The following is a 19115-nucleotide window of genomic DNA, read 5'->3' on the forward strand; positions in this document are numbered from 1 at the left end:
GCTGGCTCGAACTCGCTTGGCTCGAAGTCTTCGTTTGCTTGAACTGAATGTTAAGGCCCGATTTATGAACGTATGCATTCTTGCTTGGCTCGAATTTTTCCGAAGCTCGAGGTATTTTCGCCGGTCCCTGGGAGTTCAAGTGAACGGGGTTCGACTGTATATCAAATTAATTATCACTAGATTTCATTTTCTTTAAAAGAACGCCCTCTGTGGTCTTGATAAAGTGATTTGGACGAACTTGATATTCAAAAACAGTATTAATTTCAACTTTTATTTTCAATTCAAAACATGACGAACAATCATAATAAATAATAATAGTTTCATAAATAGAAATAATTAAAAATAAATACTTCAATATTGTTCAAGGCTACATACACCTGGTCCCAATATCACGAACATACTTAAGTCAGTTCTCAATCTCAGTCTCAACTCGGTTTACCACATAAAATAAAGTTTTTAAAAATATTATATGATTTCATACATTCAATCATTGAATATGTTGATTAAAACCTTGGGTCTAGATTCCAAGGGAACAATATTCTAATGCCAAAAATGTATTCGAGTACAATTCATTGTTTTTTAACAATTACTCGAGTATATTTTTTGCTCTAGAACTAGTTTTCTTTGAAATATTGATAAAATCTTTTTATCAACACATTCTATGAAAAAATACGTTTTTAAAAAGTATAAAAAAAATTGCAAGATATTTATTCATACTATGCTTTTATGTAGATAAAATGAGTTAAGAATGAGATTTGGCTCGAGTATTTTTGTGATAATAGGGCCTTGCAATTGTAGAAACACATGAGACTTAACTTCAAAATTCCCTCGACCTTGCCACTGCGCAATGATACATTGTATCTTGCATAATTCTATATTTGGTCATAAAAGTATCACCGTTAATCATAAACTAGTTTGCAGCCGTAAAAAAAAATAATTATCGATCCAGGCGAGCGTTATGACTTTTTTAACAATAGCGTCTCGCAATATTAATTGCTGTGAAACCCCATTCTGACGACGACTTAGAAAAGATGTATTACAATTCACCACGAACGCGCTGTTAACTTTAATGTATACATTTGCAGTCGAATACATTTTATTGATCCAAAAGCAATTCATAAGCGGCAAGTTGTTCAACAATTAATATACTTTTAGCTATTTACTATCTCGATAAAATTAGTTTGCAATAAAGCCAAAAAAATGTATGGCAAAAGAAGTCCCATTTCTTCATGTGTGGCCTATTTCAGGTTCAAATTTCACAAATTTGCAAACACACACAATTTTTCATTTTGTTATGATGGTGTGAACTATTTTGTTTTATATTGCGTAGATTTCCCTTTAGTGTGACTATATGCATGTTTTTACAGCAATTTTCATTAAATATTTACAATTTGATCTAAACCAAAGTGAAGTAACAAACACATTTAAAACTCAATCAATTGAAAGACTAGTATTTTCCTCTGACTGACAAATACCTTTGACGTCCTTTGATTTCAGAGACGTGTATGGTTTTTGTTAAATGCGACCACAAGGAATGTTTACACGGATATCATTTCCGTCTTGAAGCAATTCTGAAGACATACGGCAGTTTCACTGCGTCACGTGTTCTGACGTCATTGTCACGTGGCTTTGCTTCTCAGACACGTGACATTCGTTGAACGAATGATTGAGATGTTAACCGCCTCCTCATTTAACCCAAAATCTCGGTACTAAACTTAGTTCATTAACAACAACGTACTAGCTTGTTTGAGTACTAAGAGATATAATCATCTACACCTGTTTGACTTGTAAAAGAGTTTATTTGGTTCGGCAAGTCAATCTCTAGAACAACGCTGTCATTTATAATCATGGTGTCAAATTCCTCATGCACCGTGTGACACTGTTCCGAACATGTCTGTCCATTTCCGCTGGGGCACTCGGCAACGTGCGTCCGTGCCTTATCAGTGGAAGTATTCGTTACCTCCTTTTCAGAATTTGTAACTGACATGTAAACACTGTTAGTTTCATTTTTAAAAGAATCAACTCCCTGTGCGATAGCAAAAGCGTCATTAATTACATCCATGTTTTCACTGACATTTAATAGCGATGTTGAACTATCAGTCGGCACAGAAGTATCCATATTTTCAAGGCTGTGTTCCGTATTTGAACGAATGGCACCTGTTTTACTTTCTGATTCGTAGCGTTCGGCATTTGAGTTAAGACTTTCACTTTGAGAATCGCCTTCCTTGTTTTCACAGAGTCTATCTTGTAAATTACTTATCAAGGTATCGGTCATGTCATCAGTTATTTTTTCATGAACACCACTCAGAAAGGGATCGTCGAACATGTATGAATTAGAAAGACAACTATTGCTTAAAACATCGTACGTTGAAATAAAATGTTTTCTTCTGCCGACTCTGCTACTATTTTTTTCCTGTCTGAGTTCCGTCTGAAGTCGTTTGCGTGTATTATTCACTAACACAGTTCGTCTTAAGAACGCCTCGGGATCTTCAAGCTGTTTAAGTTTCTTGATTGAGATTTTCAAAATTTTGCGTTTTTCTTCCTTTTTCTCTTTTGGTGTGTTCATAAATGGCGAGATTCTTTTCGGTGGAATATACGGAACGTCCAAATCGATGTCGGTGTCTAATTTCCGCTTCAGGACTCGAGACGTTTCGTCACGTTTAATGTCCGGTGTCCGGGATTTGTTGCACATGTCTAAGATGTACTCAATGTCGCTGTCCCTTTCCTCCGCGGTACTAAGACTGTCTGAAAGATACAAAAAATAAATAAATATCACAGCATATCATTAATAACAACCGACTTTGTCAAACACGTTCGACTATTATAAACTTGCATAGTGATTTTATTTCATGAAACATACTAGCCAGTTCCTAGCAATGCCAGACACGATGACCCGAATGTTCAGAACGTTGTTAAAGTTAACGTCATCGTTGTTAACTTTCTAATATGCTCTGCTCTAGAAGTGTCATGGTTAAACTTTTGATATGCAGTGTTTAAACAAGACTTAGGACATCTGTTGCAGCTGCGGTTCTTGTTTTATTTAAATTTATGAGCACACCATACACTATTTTACCTTTTAAAGTTAACAATGATTTCGTTCATCACGTTCTGAACAATCGGCCCACTCCCGGACATTATTGCGTGTTGGTTTTTTTGTTTGTTTTTTTTTCATTTTGTAACGGAATATGAACAGACATTGTGTCTAGCCGTTTATGACGTTCGTCGAAGAAAACTGCCAACCTTTTAAACATCAAGTATGCTCGTATTTGATTTTCTCATGATGATGTTGTTGATGATGATGTTGATGATTATGATGGTGGTGGTGATGGTAGTGGCGTTGGTGATGATGATGATGATGATGATGGTGATGATTATGATGGTGTATGATGGTGGTGGTGGTGGCGTTGGTGGTGGTGATGATGATGATGATGATGATGATGATGATGATGATGATGATCGTTTAACGATGTTACGCGAAAAAGTTATTGTAATGGCTTTGGACGTTCTTCGCGAAAAAACCTAATGTCTGACTAGGTGACGACGAACCAAACTCACAAGATAATTATTACATGTATATTATAACATGTTGGTGATATTAACAAGATTTCACTACGTGGCGTTGATATTTTTACAATAGCTTACTTATTACATGACATGTGTTTCGCGCAACACCCAGCTGTTCAATATTGAAATGGTTATCGAACTGAACACCCTACTTATAGTCTACATCTATTTGAATTAGTGATAAATGAAGGAATAAACGAACGAATGAGAGACCAGAGGACGTTCGGAACACCTCGGCCATTTCCGTCGAAAACAACCTCGGATGTTTGCCGGTACATTGGTAGAAGTAGTTCGTTATTTTAAATAATATCAGTAATTCAGTGTAGTGTTTTAACGTGTATTTTGTATTATTTAGTTGAACTGATTCAAACTGAATGCCAGTGAAGTGATTTATAGCTTAAACGATGCATATTCCCCAGGGTAAAGTCATCAAGTTTAACAGCTAAATTAAAATCACGACACGATCTACTTACAGCGTACTTAAAATGTAAAGATTTCTGACACTGTAAACCGTCCGATATACATCCGAGGTTGTTTTTGATGGAAAATGGCCGAGGAGCTCCGAATGACCGAATCATCGGAACGAATGAATGCGAGACCGGAAGGATCGAGTGGGGGACCTTATGACCTAATGAGATACCGAAGGAAACGGACATTGTGTGTTGAACTTGGACAGATTAGTGACCAAAAGAACCTACAAATGAATGAGTGACCGCCAGAGAGAACGAATGAGATATTGAGAAAAAACGAACGTTTTGTATTGAACGAATTAGTGATCGAAAGAACCAACGAATGGATGCATTAATAATAGAACCGAAATATGAATAAGTGACCGAAAAAGAGGACTTTTGAATGAGTGACCGAAAAAAATAAAATAAAAAAACGAACGATAAAGCGATTAATGACTGTATGGACTGCCGATAGAACAGACGTATGAATGAGTGATTAAATGAACGAAAAACGTATCTTTATATCTAAGATCTTAACAACATCTCTCAGAAATTTAGATATACAGAAGCAGTTCTATGTGTATTATCACAAACCTTGACCATTTAGCAAAAGTTTCAGTATAAAATCCTCCATGATATGTGATACTTAAAGCTATAACAGTTATGGTCAAACTTCCTATGCGCACTAATGCACGCAACATAGCAATATATTAATAGCTGATTACCAGTACTCACATGTTTAAATTAGAGACAATTAGTTTCCTGGTTCGTTAAAGTCATATCCAAGATCCGTTTGCTAATCAAATTTAACTCAACATTTCCCTCGCTGTTTCAAGGCTATTTTAAGATACAATGATCTGACTACAGAACGTACTGTGTCATTACGAAGGTTTGAATAACTAGTAACATGATCTACTTACTATTATACTAGCCTTAAGACAACTTAGTTGATACACCAACTCGTTCAATACCCTTTAAACAATTATGTCATGTTACAAGAAAACCAGCTGATTTCATTTTGAAATGCCTGGAGCTATTTGTGCATTGCAGTATGTTTTCCCAAACAGTTTTAATAAATATAGTATCTGATTGTTCGGTTATTGATTCATCATTGTATTTATCCCAAAAGTTAGTTGTTTGGTTTTATTTTCATCCTATATATAGCTAGTGTAGCGACTTTAAATATGGTTCATTATCTCAGCTACACGCACTCACCTTACAACTTTTATATCATGAAAAGAAAATAGTTCGTGAAATAGTTACACGTAATTTTAAGGAAATTTATTCCTAAACCAAAAACGTAGTTCAATAGTTTAACTCACACAGTGATGCTAAATTTCGGTGAACGGTTTTCCATAAATAAAAAAATTGTGAAAAAATTGGGTCAAATTTGTTTAACTTATTCATAATCTTACTTTTCAAAGATCTTAATAAGAGAAAATAAAAATACAGTCAAAACTCGCTATGTCGAAACAGTTGGGACCTCTAAAAATATTCGAGATAACGAACATTCGATATAACCGGATTATGTAAAGTGTTTAAAAAAAATCGAAAAAAACTTAACCAGTCATAACCAGAACATCGAGATAACGGAGTCTGACAAAGCCAGTTTCGGCTGTTCGACAAAGCTATGCTTAAAAGTTGATATTTGTTCTCTAAGCAACAATATATAAATCTTGATAGTTGACCTATTTCCAATTAGTTTAAAGATGCACTCTTACTCCCAAAAAAGATTTACCACGTTTAATAATATTGTTTTAATATTTCAAAATGGATGAATAAATGTCGAGAAACAATGGTTCGTATGAAGGACACCGAGTTTAATTTGAAAGAAATGAGCATAAAACAAGGTATTTCTACCTTATGAGACTATAGTAGATCACAGTATATCTTTTAGCATTCACCTATCATTTAATATGTTTGCGTTTCCAGCTATTAAATACATGGTTACAATCTTTTTATCAGTAATTAATATTTTCCATAAATGCATTATTTAGTAAGTAGTTAAAGGTGTATCACTCAAAATGGATGTGTGTTATACGTGTGTATGTATTCATTTTGTATAAGACTTATAAGAGTGTCACTTTAAATGTAACTTTTACGGCGAAACAGGATGTCGGTATTATTAGAAATACTGTACATTTGTACGTAATACATTACAAATGTATACTAAATAATGGTATCATGTATTTCCTGCGTGATTGTTTTGATTTATATTTGTCTGCTGCGAAGTATTCCCTAACCAACTGTGTTTTCGCACAGCATCAACAAAAAGCAAAAAACCCAGTTTTCAGTAGGCGTGCTTAAAAACTATTTTCACATGCCTGTCATCGATGCTAACACGTGCCTGGCGCCGAGTTTCTAAAGACATGCTATTCCGCTTACATTAAAATGTTTTCATAATTTTGATGAAGTTTTTTTTTACAGCGTTTAAAACAGAGAATTTAAAAGCAAACTACTTTAATGTGTCTATTGAGCGCGTGTGGCAACATATGCAGTTGTATCTAAAATTGCAAATTATCATATTAATACATGTATCTTGAGTAAGTCGGTCTGGAACCTCCCTACTTCTGATACGTTGTGATTGTGGCCCGTTTTGATCAAGTACTTGGGTAACATGAGTGTGGTACGCGGGACTCAGAAACTCCTGCATCAGTAGGTAAGCAGACACACGAAATTGTTTTAAGCGGAATTCGGGTAGAAAATATAGTCCCCGTGCATTCGGTACGTAAGAGATGGTGGGGGTGGGGGCGGTGGGTGAAGGAAGGGTAGGTGGGATGGGGTACACCATCGTGAATGCCACTGTCTTTCCTTTTTGTGACATTTTAGCCGATTAATCATATCTTTATTAAAATTAACAACCTGGTTAACAGCAGCGTAGTTAACTTCTAAACGATGTGCTCACATGTTTTAATATTATCAATTTAGCTGAAACAGTTGTCTCATTTATTCGAAATACAGTAGATCTCATGTGCAGCCATTAAACTTCGAGAGCAGTTACGATTTGAGAGACGACAATAATGACGGTAATAACGAAAAGGTACTACTTTTTTCTTAAACATTATCATTCACTTCTTCATGCACTTTAGCCATCCCTTCACGTAACAGTTAAACTTCTTGATTTTTTACTTAATTTTATAATTGCTTTTTCCTCTAAAACATTATTATTTATGATTTCACTTATTAATTTTAATAAGTTTAATCATACAATATAATGTTTTAGAGGAAAAACAAATATAAAAACACAAGTCATGTTTTATATGCTGGAATGTAAAAGTCACTTTTACGTAACAAAATGTGTTAATTTGTATTTTCCGAAAAGCCATGATTCTGCAAATCATCACTTGTGGGAATGGGCTCTTTTAAGTTGTTAATCTTCTTCCAGACCATCCCTTCTATACAGTATTCTGTTCTGAACACTCGACCTAATATAAATATCAGTAACTCGAGTGTTACCCGAAGTTTATCATCTGACCGCAAGACACAATAACTGACACATAGTTTCGCATACCAACTGTAACAGTATCCACTACTTTAGTTGCTTAATGTGCATTATGATCGTTTCACTTCCATACTACCAAGAAATTACGCCTTCAAAATATCCCCTGCTAAATATCCAGACTCTCCTCTGATTCAAAACGAATAATGTAAACCCCCTTTCCCTCCCCTTCCCTTCCTCGTTGTGTACCGAATACACCCTTAATTCTGCTGTAAAAATATATATTACTATTTTGAGCGTATGCGTTCTGAATTATCCCAACTGTTTAGTATCTGCGTACCGCGTACTGCGTACCACCATCTTGAGTGCCGGGTACTCATTAAAAAGTATTTAAAGGGGACGCACCCGAAGCCCCTACCCCCTTAATTCCTCAAAGTTTACTTTTATGTCAAAATCGGAGAAAAGTAATACAATACCTAAAATTATTGAAATGTTCAATGGGCCCTCCACGCCACATTTCAAACCATTTAAATTTTGGTTCTGAAGGAAGGGCGAATGGCAAAATGTTTAGCCCCTATGTTTCGCCCCCTCTTACTCTTAAATTCCTGGATCCGTCCTTGAAATACCGGGAGCCCAAAGAGATGGTTTAAGCCTCAATTTTTGTTTAATGACAAGGCGTGGTGCAGAAGCTGGATGCATTTCGTAGCCAAAACAAAATAAAGCATCTACTTCGTTATTGTTAATGTGGGTAAATGAATGATGATTTGGTTAAACTATCGCAAAAAAAATTTCTCTCACTCGAACGAAATAGAATTAATCGCCCATTTCAATGCATTTAACAACTAACAAAACTAGCTCGCTTAACGAAGTAGAAGTCAATGTAAGACTCCGGTTTCTCTATTGATACATGTGATAGTAACTACAAGGGGTAAAATTTTATGGATCCGCGAATCGATTTACGTCTAAATGATCTTTTACAACCCGACCGGCAATAATTTACAAATAAATGTCCCTCGTGCTTGCCATGAATTGGTGTTCAGGTGCTAGACGCCGTCAGTGGTTAGGAGTCTGCTTTTGATGTGGATAAACATGTTAGCATGACGAGATTATCTAATTTGCATCAAAATAAAAACAGACGGCGATAGTATAAAAGAGCAAGCGGCAGTTTTCTTCATTTTACAACACTAGAAGTATTATTGTACATTGAGACGCAATAATCCACAAAACGATACTGCATAATCGGATGGTCATGTTGCCAAATGCCGGATGGTCATGATGCCAAATGCCGGATGGTCATGATGCCAAATGCCGGATGGTCATGATGCCAAATGCCGGATGGTCATGATGCCAAATGCCGGATGGTCATGTTGCCAAATGCCGGATGGTCATGATGCCAAATGCCGGATGGTCATGATGCAAAATGCCGGATGGTCATGTTGCAAAATGCCGGATGTTCATGATGCCAAATGCCGGATGGTCATGATGCCAAATGCCGGATGGTCGTGATGCCAAATGCCGGATGGTCATGATGCCAAATGCCGGATGGTCATGTTGCCAAATGCCGGATGTTCATGATGCCAAATGCCGGATGGTCGTGATGCCAAATGCCGGATGTTCATGATGCCAAATGTCGGATGGTCGTGATGCCAAATGCCGGATGGTCATGATGCCAAATGCCGGATGGTCATGTTGCCAAATGCCGGATGTTCATGATGCCAAATGCCGGATGTTCATGATGTCAAATGCCGGATGTTCATGATGCCAAATGCCGGATGGTCATGATGCCAAATGCCGGATGGTTATGATGCCAAATGCCGGATGGTCGTCGTGCCAAATGCCGAATGGTCTATATATCAATCCGCAGCGCATATTCAATTGATTTTACTAAAGATAGAGATATGGAAAGGAAGGTGGCAACATGAATCGATCAATAAGATGACAATAAACAGCACAAATTGGCAGTTGCGCCGGTGTCAATGTGTATTATGTAGAAATCGACAACAAGGTGGCAACATAACACTCAACAAAATGGCAATGTCAACGTATATACAATTGCAGATTGTAATGTGCAACACTTTGCTAAAGTAATTTTACTCTATTTCGGAGTTTCCTTAAGGCTTTGTGTTCGTATATTCATTAACTCACGGAACGGTAACAAGTAGGCGGGGCTTAACCGTTGAATAACTAGAGTGCGGATAACTCACAACCTGTTCACTTATACTGCACGAGAGTGAAAGATGTCCTTAACAACATGGTAAAGCAACAGTTACGTGTTTGAAATTACATGTGATAAGATAAACTTTCAAGAACAATGGCTGTTTATGTAGCAACAATTGCGTATGTAATACAATTGCTATGTGCAGCATCAGGAAACGGTTCTTAAGAGTGCAGCCAATTACTATAAGTACCCTCTAAAGCCTACCCTCTAAAGCCATCTAGTGATGGTAAACCTGAATTATGTAAATACTCCTTGTATTCATTATCTTTGTCTCTTGTAACAAGTTTCTATTGCACAGATATATGGGGGTTACTCTGGCTAAAAATCATTTTCAAATAAACAACACTAGCGGATCCAATGGTGGGGGGTGTGTACCCAGCCTACCCCCTACCCCCACAAAAAAAAGAAGAAAAATAAGGCAGAAAGAATCGTCCAGGTTACTTTTTATGTTTATATCGGCGAAAACAAGTAATATAAAACGCTAAAAATGCACCATTTCGGACTAAAATTGAAAAAGATTTCTCGGGGCAGAACCCAAACTTGCCCCTCTGCCTATCATTTAAACTATTCAAATTTCGGTTCTGAGGGAGGGGCGAATGACAAAAGTTGTTTGCCTAAGCTACAACCCCTTTAACGCCTAATCCTGGATCCGCTCCTGGACACACTAGACTTTTAAATTGTATGCTTTAAGGCAACAAATTATGATCAAAAAGTCGAACGGTCGATTTTCCATCGCCCATTTTAATCACATTCCAGCTACCGTGAGTACACTTGTGCTTTCGGAACACGAGAAAATAAAACACCTCTATTCATGTAATTAGTACAAGATGCACGACAAATGTATGATAAAACAGACCAACTGATTAATTTACCCACATATTTGATTACAGGACTGGGGCTAGATGTTAATTTATGTGTATTTATCATGACAGATTTACCTAGGGCATTTCGACGGTAATTATGAAATTAATTCATGTTGTCAAATTTACATGAGACAACCGTTTTGCTGAGGCGTTTAATATCGATAAAACGTCTGGACATGTATAAAAGCCTGACAATTGAACATGAATATACATGTCCTTTAAGGCAATAATTATGAAAAACGACAATGTAACATATCCAACTTCAACCGTATAAAGAACGCGGATCTTAAAAGTGTTTCAGCCTTTGATGCATGAAATCTTAAACCACCATACGCAAGTTAGTTTGTGTGTTTTTAATAACTTGCAGGTGTTTTTGACTTTTGTAAACTATAAACGAGCTAAAATTGTGTGTATGTGTTGTTTTTTTCTAAATTAAACCTTTAAAGCTGCACTCTCATAAATTGATCGTTTTGATAACGTTTTTTTTTGTATTTGAATGAGCCTATTTCTGAGTAAGTGTATGAAAACTAGTGATATAAGACTGCTGACAAAAGATCAGATCGCAGATTATGAAGTCTCAAGTTTCAGGTTTATTCAGTTAACCCACGCCATACATGCATGACAAAATGAGCACTATATAGTTAAAACTCTGCACTCTCACAGATTCACCATTTTTACCACTTTTTTCATTTTTTTTGTCTTGGAAAGGGCATTTTTTGCGTAAATATCTGCAACCCAATGATAAAAGACTGCTGACAAAACTCAGATCGTAGATTTTCATATTTTTCCTTTCGAAAATTAATGTTTTATGGCCTAAACCATTACTAACGTTTTACGAAAAATTCATAAGACATAAATTTTTGAACTTCATTAACATCTGCGATGTATTTTTTGTCAGGAGTCTTATAAAACTGGTTTCCATGGATTTTCGCAAAAATTGGCTCATTCCAAGACAAAAAAAAATGTCAAAACGTTCAATCTGTGAGAGTGCAGCTTTGACATAATTTCTTACACCATTTATTGACTGAAACTTCCACCTGAGACCAGCCCATGTTAAAAAGCCAGCTATGCACATTGCAACAATTCACAGGTTACATGCAACTTGTTACAGCAAGAATAAGAACCAAGTACTCCAAGTAATGAAACAATCAAAGAACTTACAGTGTAATAAAGCAGACATGATTTGAGTTTGCACTGAATTGCATCCATTAATCAAAGAAACAATTTTCGTTCTCGGTGAAAGCTTGCAACACGTTGTTAACTTATGCATCAGCTTTTATAGTTATTTAAGCGCAGCTGGACACTTTTATATTATGTATATGCTAACGACTGTTCAGCTATGAAATTGAAGTTTTTTTAAGACAGACAAGGGTGTAGAAAGGCTTTGGACTGCCTCATACTGTGACGTATTTTAAGCATTAATTAAATGGTCGTTTGAAACAAACACATTAAGGCTTTTACAATTTCAAAGTGGATTTGCGCCATACATAAGCAGACTTCCACTTAAGCTATTTACCAGAACATGAAAAACAGATTCAAAATAATTTTACCAAGAACTGACGCTGCACAATGTCAGATATACTATGTGTCCTTCAGTTTCATGACGCACAGCGTCGTATTGCCAAAAATGTTGTGTTTTTGTTGTAAAACTAAAAGAGGAAACTTGAGTCACACGATAATAAACATACAAAACCTTAAACACCAGCATTGCAACTACACAGATTATGATATTGCCAGAATGTCTACTACTACTACTACTACTGCTGCTGCTGCTGCTGCTGCTGCTGCTGCTGCTGCTGCTGCTGCTACTGCTACTTCTACTACTACTACTACTACTACTACTACTACTACTTCTACTACCACCACCACCAGCACCACCACCACCACCAGCACTACTACTACTACTACTATTACTACTACTACTAATGCTACAGCTGCTACTACTGCTACTGCTACTGCTGCTACTTTCGCAACCACCACCAAAACTGGCACCACCACTACTAACACCACCACTAACGCCATCACTACCAACACCAATACCATCACCAACACCAGCACCACAACAACAACCAGCAGCACCACCACCAGCACCACTACTACTACTACTACTACTACTACTACTACTATTAATTTTACTACTACCACTTTAATTGTTACTACTTCTGCTTCTACCTTCTACTTTGTGAAAAAGTCCATTATTTGTAACAAATGTTCATAAAATCATGAAGGTTAAAAAACGTATCGAAAACTAACCGATTTATAAATGTGCTATTCAGCAACACTGTTTGCTGTAAAGCGAACTTAAAAAAACACTTCATTTTTCAATAAACTCGAGAATATAAACAAGATTTACGCGAGCGTTCTGAGCTGTGAGCTGCTGCTGTTTTGTTTAAACAGAAGCGGACATGAAAAACGTTAATTTGTACAACGATTCATAAATCAAGACAATGGGGAGGTTCAGTAAATATGTGTCTCGACAAGGCGAGTGTGACGTCGATAATGTGAACGTTAGGGCTTAAATGATAAAGTCATTGTTTGAGACCAACACTTGTTGTTGTTGCTGTTGTTGTTGTTGTTGTTGTTGATGATGATGATGCTGATGATGATAATGATGATGATGATGATGATGATGATGATGATGATGATGATGATGGTGATGGTGATGATGATGTTGTTGGTGATTTAACATATTGATGATGATGATGGTTGTTATTGTGAACCAGGTAGTGGTGGTAGTAGTGGTGATGATGAGATGATGATGATGATGATGATGTTGTTGTTATTGCTGCTGCTGCTGCTGCTGCTGCTGCTGCTGCTCCTGCTTCTGATGATGATGATGATGATGATGATGATGATGATGATGATGATGATGATGATGTAAAACGGACACTCATTGTTTTCAGCTTCTATGTACATTACAGCTAACAGCGTACGAAAGTTTTTACTCTTTTGATGAGCTAAACTTCAAAAGATTAATCGGTCTAAGATCAGCTATAAACCAACAAGTGTGACATCGCGTTACAAGCATGTTTAGGCTAATGAATAACTTTACGATAGATAAAGAAGTCTGAGTACGGACCGTTTGACAAAGTCGTCTGTTTAATGTTGACATATATATAATCTTTTTAAACCTGTGAATGAATCTGGTACCGCTTAACCCAACCCTTTAACCGATATCAATGGGACAAAGAAATTGTTTAATTTGTACAATACTTCGGTATACTTATGTCTGCTTATAAGCAAAACATTCAATTTAACAGCATCATGATATTCACGTCATGACAGAGATAAGACAAAGGAAATGTTTTGAAATGTTCAACATTCAATAAAAAATGAAAATATCTGGACATGCTAATGATCAACATCGCCCTTTAGAATTGCAGTGGCATTAAAGATGTTTATGCTACTCACTATTCTTAGATAACGGTTCACGTTCAGATTGGCATGTAGGCGTCACTGGGGCGCCCTCAGCCGTCTGTTCTGCGTTTCCGTCGGAGGCTGCTGTCTCCGCCACCACACCGTCGAGGAACGTTACGTCGGACGTGGAGCTCGAACCCGATATTCGCCTCGCAGTGGTCGTGCTCCGGAAAAGAGTTTGAGCGGCTCGCCAGCTTGACTGAAACTGACCGGAACTAGCGGCTGGGTGATCAGACACTTCTTCCGGACGCCCTGTGCATGCGTTTGAATACGAAGGGGTCCGTAGTAAAACACAAGTCATCTCTGTTTTTCTATCTAATGTCTATTTCATTAGTCTAATCCCTTAAGCTATGTCCACATCAGCACCACCCACTGACTTATTGTTTTCAATATCCAACTAATTTTCCACAAGGGATAACACCAATGTTAATCAATAAATGTATCGCTCACTTGTACAGTGACAATCCACAAAACTACAGTAGTAGCTCAGCCGTCATGTACGTGCTTTCTTTGCGACTATCATTCGCTGACTGACGCATGTTTATTAAACACTATCAACCACTCAGTTGGAAGTGAAAGAAATATTGGACAAGGGAGACAACTGTGTGATAACGGTTTGTACAAAGACATGAAATATCCCCACATTGTCATGATCGTTATCAGAGCTTATTAGCATGCAAGCTGTACAGAAAACATGTACGTTGATACAGCGTGAATTATACAATTCATGCTGGTGTTGGCGTATGCAAAAATACACACTTCACAGTTTTTGTGTTTTTGTTTTTCTAATTTGCATGTATCATGAATGAATGAATGTATATAGTTGCATACAAGTCAGTAAAGTGAATGACCTCGGTGAACTATCGGTCATTTCACCGGGCGGTCAACAAAGAAAGGTTTGGTCGACAATTTAGTAAGCAAGGATATGGTGATTTTAAACATTTAAATTATTGAAACTCCTGAGGTTCATGTTCGCTAGAGGTGGTTGAATTAACGAGCAGACTATGAAAATGATATCATTACATTAAAGTTCAATCGTTAGAAGCTATTGTACATGTTTGTTGGTCAAAGGTATAAGATTACCAAGTAAGTAAATAAATTAACAACAATATCATTTCAATAAATCTTGATCATGCAAAAATTAAAAATGGCTACTTATTAGCCCATTAATATTTTTCATGATAATGACCTGTCCAAAAGCTAGTCATGCACCAGTCTGAATACACACGTTGACCGAGTCCCTGGGGGTACAGAGATGTCAAAGGTAACACATTTTCCTAGTTGTCTGTCCATATATTGCCCATCAATCACATCGAATATGATAAACGCTCGTTAATTAGATGAAACAAACAATTCTTAAATTATCGTTACCCATCCAAACCCTGACCCCGACTACAGATCCCAACCTACACACACTCATACCCGCACACACGCACGCACGCACGCACGCACACACCGACACACACACACACACACACACACACACACAAACAAACGTACGGTCGTCATACTGCTCTCAAGGTCAAAGTAAATATGGTTCCGCTGTTGTTGTTGCTCTTGTATGATGTTGCTGTTGGTAGCAGCTAAAATAGTTGCTGATAAGATGTCTTATTATATATTTTGTTAAGTAAACCTTTTTGGTATCGTGATAAATGTTGTTGGAGGAATTCGTTGCTTTCAGTATTGAATTTCGGGTGAAAAATGTGAGTTTCTAGTTACAATGGGGTAAAATTCGAGTTTGACGCTCGAGTTGAAGAAACAGCGAGAAATAGTGAGACTCGGGTCAGAAATGTGAGTTCGAGTAGGAAAAGCGAACAGGAAAAAATAAGGTTTCGTGATAGATAAAAATAGTACAGGATAAGAACATTTGAGTTCCGATAACGAAAACAATGAGTTTTAAGTAAAAAAATGAGATTCGGGTTTCGAAGTTAAGTTTCGGGTCTTAAAAAGCTAGTTATGATTTAAGAAAAAGGTGAGTTTACAAAAGGTAGTTGCTAGGAGCAATACTTCTGTACTCTTATATGTGATCAATGCTATTTCTATCGATTTGTTCACCAAAATACACCGTCTTCGATCACATCACATATTAATGGGGCTGGACATATACACCATGGCCTAATACAGGCTTGGCAACCGGAACGGTCTGAGGGCAAGTGCAAAAGTCCTTCCCTCGAGGACCATACCGCCATACCTATCGCTGCATAAGGCCAATGAAAATTAATTGCTAGATTTTTCACCCATTTTTAAATGGGGCGGGGAGGGGATGGTGGGGGTGGACGGGGGGGGGGGGGGTAACAGGGAAGGGGGGGGGGGCGGGAGGGTGAATGGAGAGGGCGGGGGGAGACATTCTATTTTTTTATACTTTATTTTTCTTAGATGAATGTTTCACAGTGGAATAAGTGTTCATGCTTTTTTCTTATTGCATAAATGACCATATACATGTGTTTCTAGACGAACCACGAACAGCATCGTTATAATTATCCTGTGAATGTCATACATCGAGACTGTCGGTATGAATAAACGCCGTTCCCGGACAGTACCGAACCGATACCCAAATACAAACTTTAGATCCACTCCTACGCCCAGGGTACAGAAGGTAGAAAATTCAGCTCTCTAAATGCTTATCAATTTTTGCTTTCCCTGAGCCAATTTCTGACCACTGTGCGCAAGAGTGGATCTAATTTTTTATTTGAATCAATAAAATTTAAGGGGCGGCGTAAAAAGAGGGGGCAGGCGTGATGAAAACCTAGTGATTAATTTAAAGTCGCCTTATACTAGTATCTCAACGTGAAAACCGCGAAAATCAATGTCGATAAATACTGACAGAAGACTATAGTATATGCAAAACAAATATTTACATATAAACGTTGTCAAGTTTTGTATTTGCAAGACATCACTTGATGAAAATCATTGGTGAAGACGGTTTTGTGTTACCACTTTATACTTATATTTCAGCAAAGACAAATGATTGTCGATTAAGAAGTATATTTATAACCGTATACTAGTAGATAAATCTTTACAAGATGTGCGTAACAGGCGCCATTAATTAAACATTGTGCTGAGTGACTGTTTGGTAGACAAATGATCTTGATTCGATAATATGACGGCCAATGTATATATGAACATGAACGGCGGATATTTCCACAGATGAAAGGAAGAGTAACGGTATACCTGAAATTACCGCTGTTGCTGATAAGCGATAGGCGTGCACGTGCTGTGAAAATGAGATCGATAATGACCATGTGACGGGTGCGCGTGCGATCTCGCCATGGTGTCTTGTTAGCCGAGTTGGATGCCTTTGTTAACACACGAGATAATAATCAATTTGCTAGGTAACAATATTATCTAGCAATGTGTTGCGACCATCTCATTTCACCGCAAATGTCCGTTTACATTGAAATGATTGAACTCCTTGAAGTACTGCGTGAGTACATCCAGGTACGCGTTAAAATATGAGTGATGAAGGGAAGTAATGCGTTTTCTTTTGAGTATTCTCCTACGCAGTGACCTCCCTTTTCACGTCTAATCTAAACATAGGTTCCCAGTACCAGGTAGTTTTTTCGGACTTGAAATAGAGATATTTTTTTAGTTATATTATTCAGTCATTTTAAGAAATGCTTTTATTAACTCACGCACACCGACCTTAAAGAACGAGATAAAACAATTACATTATGATAATAATTAAGCAGACCTCTTACACTTTAAATGGTATCTTTTTAATCGTTTATTTCTAAAAATGTGCCTCTTATCCAAGATATTTTGGTTTCAATCCCACCAGGGGGTACCTTTTCATGGCCTTTCGAAATTGACACAAGTACTAGTACAAACAAGGAAACGAACTCGAGCACTTATCTATAAGTCATTGTCAGCTTTCGTAACAATCGAGCCGCGTAAAATATATAAACTAAAACAAAAAATGTGTACACGTCCACTTTCGGAGTTCGGGAGTCGCCGAGTACAAGGTGACGGCAGTGCTGCGATGATAACCGGTCCAAAGTAATAGACACTTAATGTGCGCCTGTTTTAGTCCAGGGAGGTTGGAAACCATTAGCAGTCTCAAAGGGATGGAGCACACAACTGTCCAAGTGAATGTTTGATGACAATATGGCAAAACAGACATGCAAAGAATGCATTCCAATACACTATTTCGGAAGAATAGTAGACACAGGGGACCACAATGGAAATACGAGCTGGCTCTTTATTGCGTGAACCTTGGTATTTGGGGACATTTTTTTTTTTTACTGTACGATATAGTATTTAATATTTGATAATTTATTCCATTTTATGTGATGTTGTGAACCATGTGATTTGTTTTCCTTTGCCAAAATAAATCCATTTATCTATAGAGGTTTGTTGAATAGGGGGCCGCAATTCTCCATGTCACATTTAACGCCTCTTTAATAGTTTATTTTGGTTCCGGTTGGTGGAAACGCACGTCTCCAGTTGCGACAACAAGAAACTTAAAACCCGAATCTAAGTATCAAGTAAAAATTTGCAGAAAAGTAATAGTTGAAATAAAATTATGCCTTTTATTGAATGAATGTGCATGAAAAACATACCAACGAGTTCCATGTTAGATTAAGATAACTGGATAATCTCGGATAAGCCTGTTGTAGAGAAGCTAGAAATAGGGGGCAAAGACGGAGAGAGGAAGAATGACGAAAGGGGAAAAGAGAGTACATGATTTAAGAGAGGGAGAGAATGGCCAAGATGGAGGTTAAGAGAGACAGAAGACGAAGGGAATGGGAGAAAGGAGAAGGGAGACAGGGGTGATAGAGGAGTGAAGGGGGATAGGGAGAAAAGGGGGGAGAGGGGATGAAGGGCGGTGTGAAGTGAGAGAAATGACGGAAGGAGGAAAAGTGGGCGAGGGAAGAAGAGAGAGAGAGAGAGAGAGAGAGAGAGAGAGAGAGAGAGAGAGAGAGAGAGAGAGAGAGAGAGAGAGAGAGAGAGAGAGAGAGAGAGAGAGAGAGAGAGAGAGAGAGAGAGAGATGGGGTGATGAGAGAGAGAGGGGGAGGTGGGGGGGAAGGGAGAGGGGTGATAGGAGAGATAGGGAGGGGGTTGAAGGGAGAGAGCGAGGGGGATGAGAGAGAGGGGGTTGAGGGGAGAAGAGAGGGGGGGTGGGGAGAAGAGAGAGAGAGAGAGAGAGAGAGAGAGAGAGAGAGAG

The 19115-nt window shown here is 37.7% G+C and overlaps 1 protein-coding gene across 1 annotated transcript; it reads right to left on the bottom strand.

The window, feature by feature from the left end:
- Positions 1-263: 263 nt before the first annotated feature.
- LOC128207420 (uncharacterized) lies at positions 264-14477 on the bottom strand. The gene is made up of 2 exons (XM_052910313.1): positions 13945-14477; positions 264-2745 (listed from the first exon to the last, which is right to left on the bottom strand). Exons 1-2 carry the CDS (start codon positions 14249-14251, stop codon positions 1754-1756), a joined length of 1299 nt encoding a protein of 432 aa, XP_052766273.1. The 5' UTR covers positions 14252-14477; the 3' UTR covers positions 264-1753.
- Between the last annotated feature and the right edge of the window lie 4638 nt (positions 14478-19115).

The sequence above is a fragment of the Mya arenaria genome, chromosome 11 (genome assembly GCF_026914265.1).
Source record: "Mya arenaria isolate MELC-2E11 chromosome 11, ASM2691426v1".
Classification (NCBI taxonomy): Eukaryota; Metazoa; Mollusca; class Bivalvia; order Myida; family Myidae; genus Mya; species Mya arenaria.

Coding starts and splice junctions, on each gene's coding strand:
- LOC128207420 (XM_052910313.1), bottom strand. CDS start 14,251: ATGACTTGTGTTTTACTACGGACCCCTTCGTATTCAAACGCATGCACA. Junction 2,746..13,944: donor TGAACCGTTATCTAAGAATA/GTGAGTAGCATA, acceptor TGTATCTTTCAG/ACAGTCTTAGTACCGCGGAG.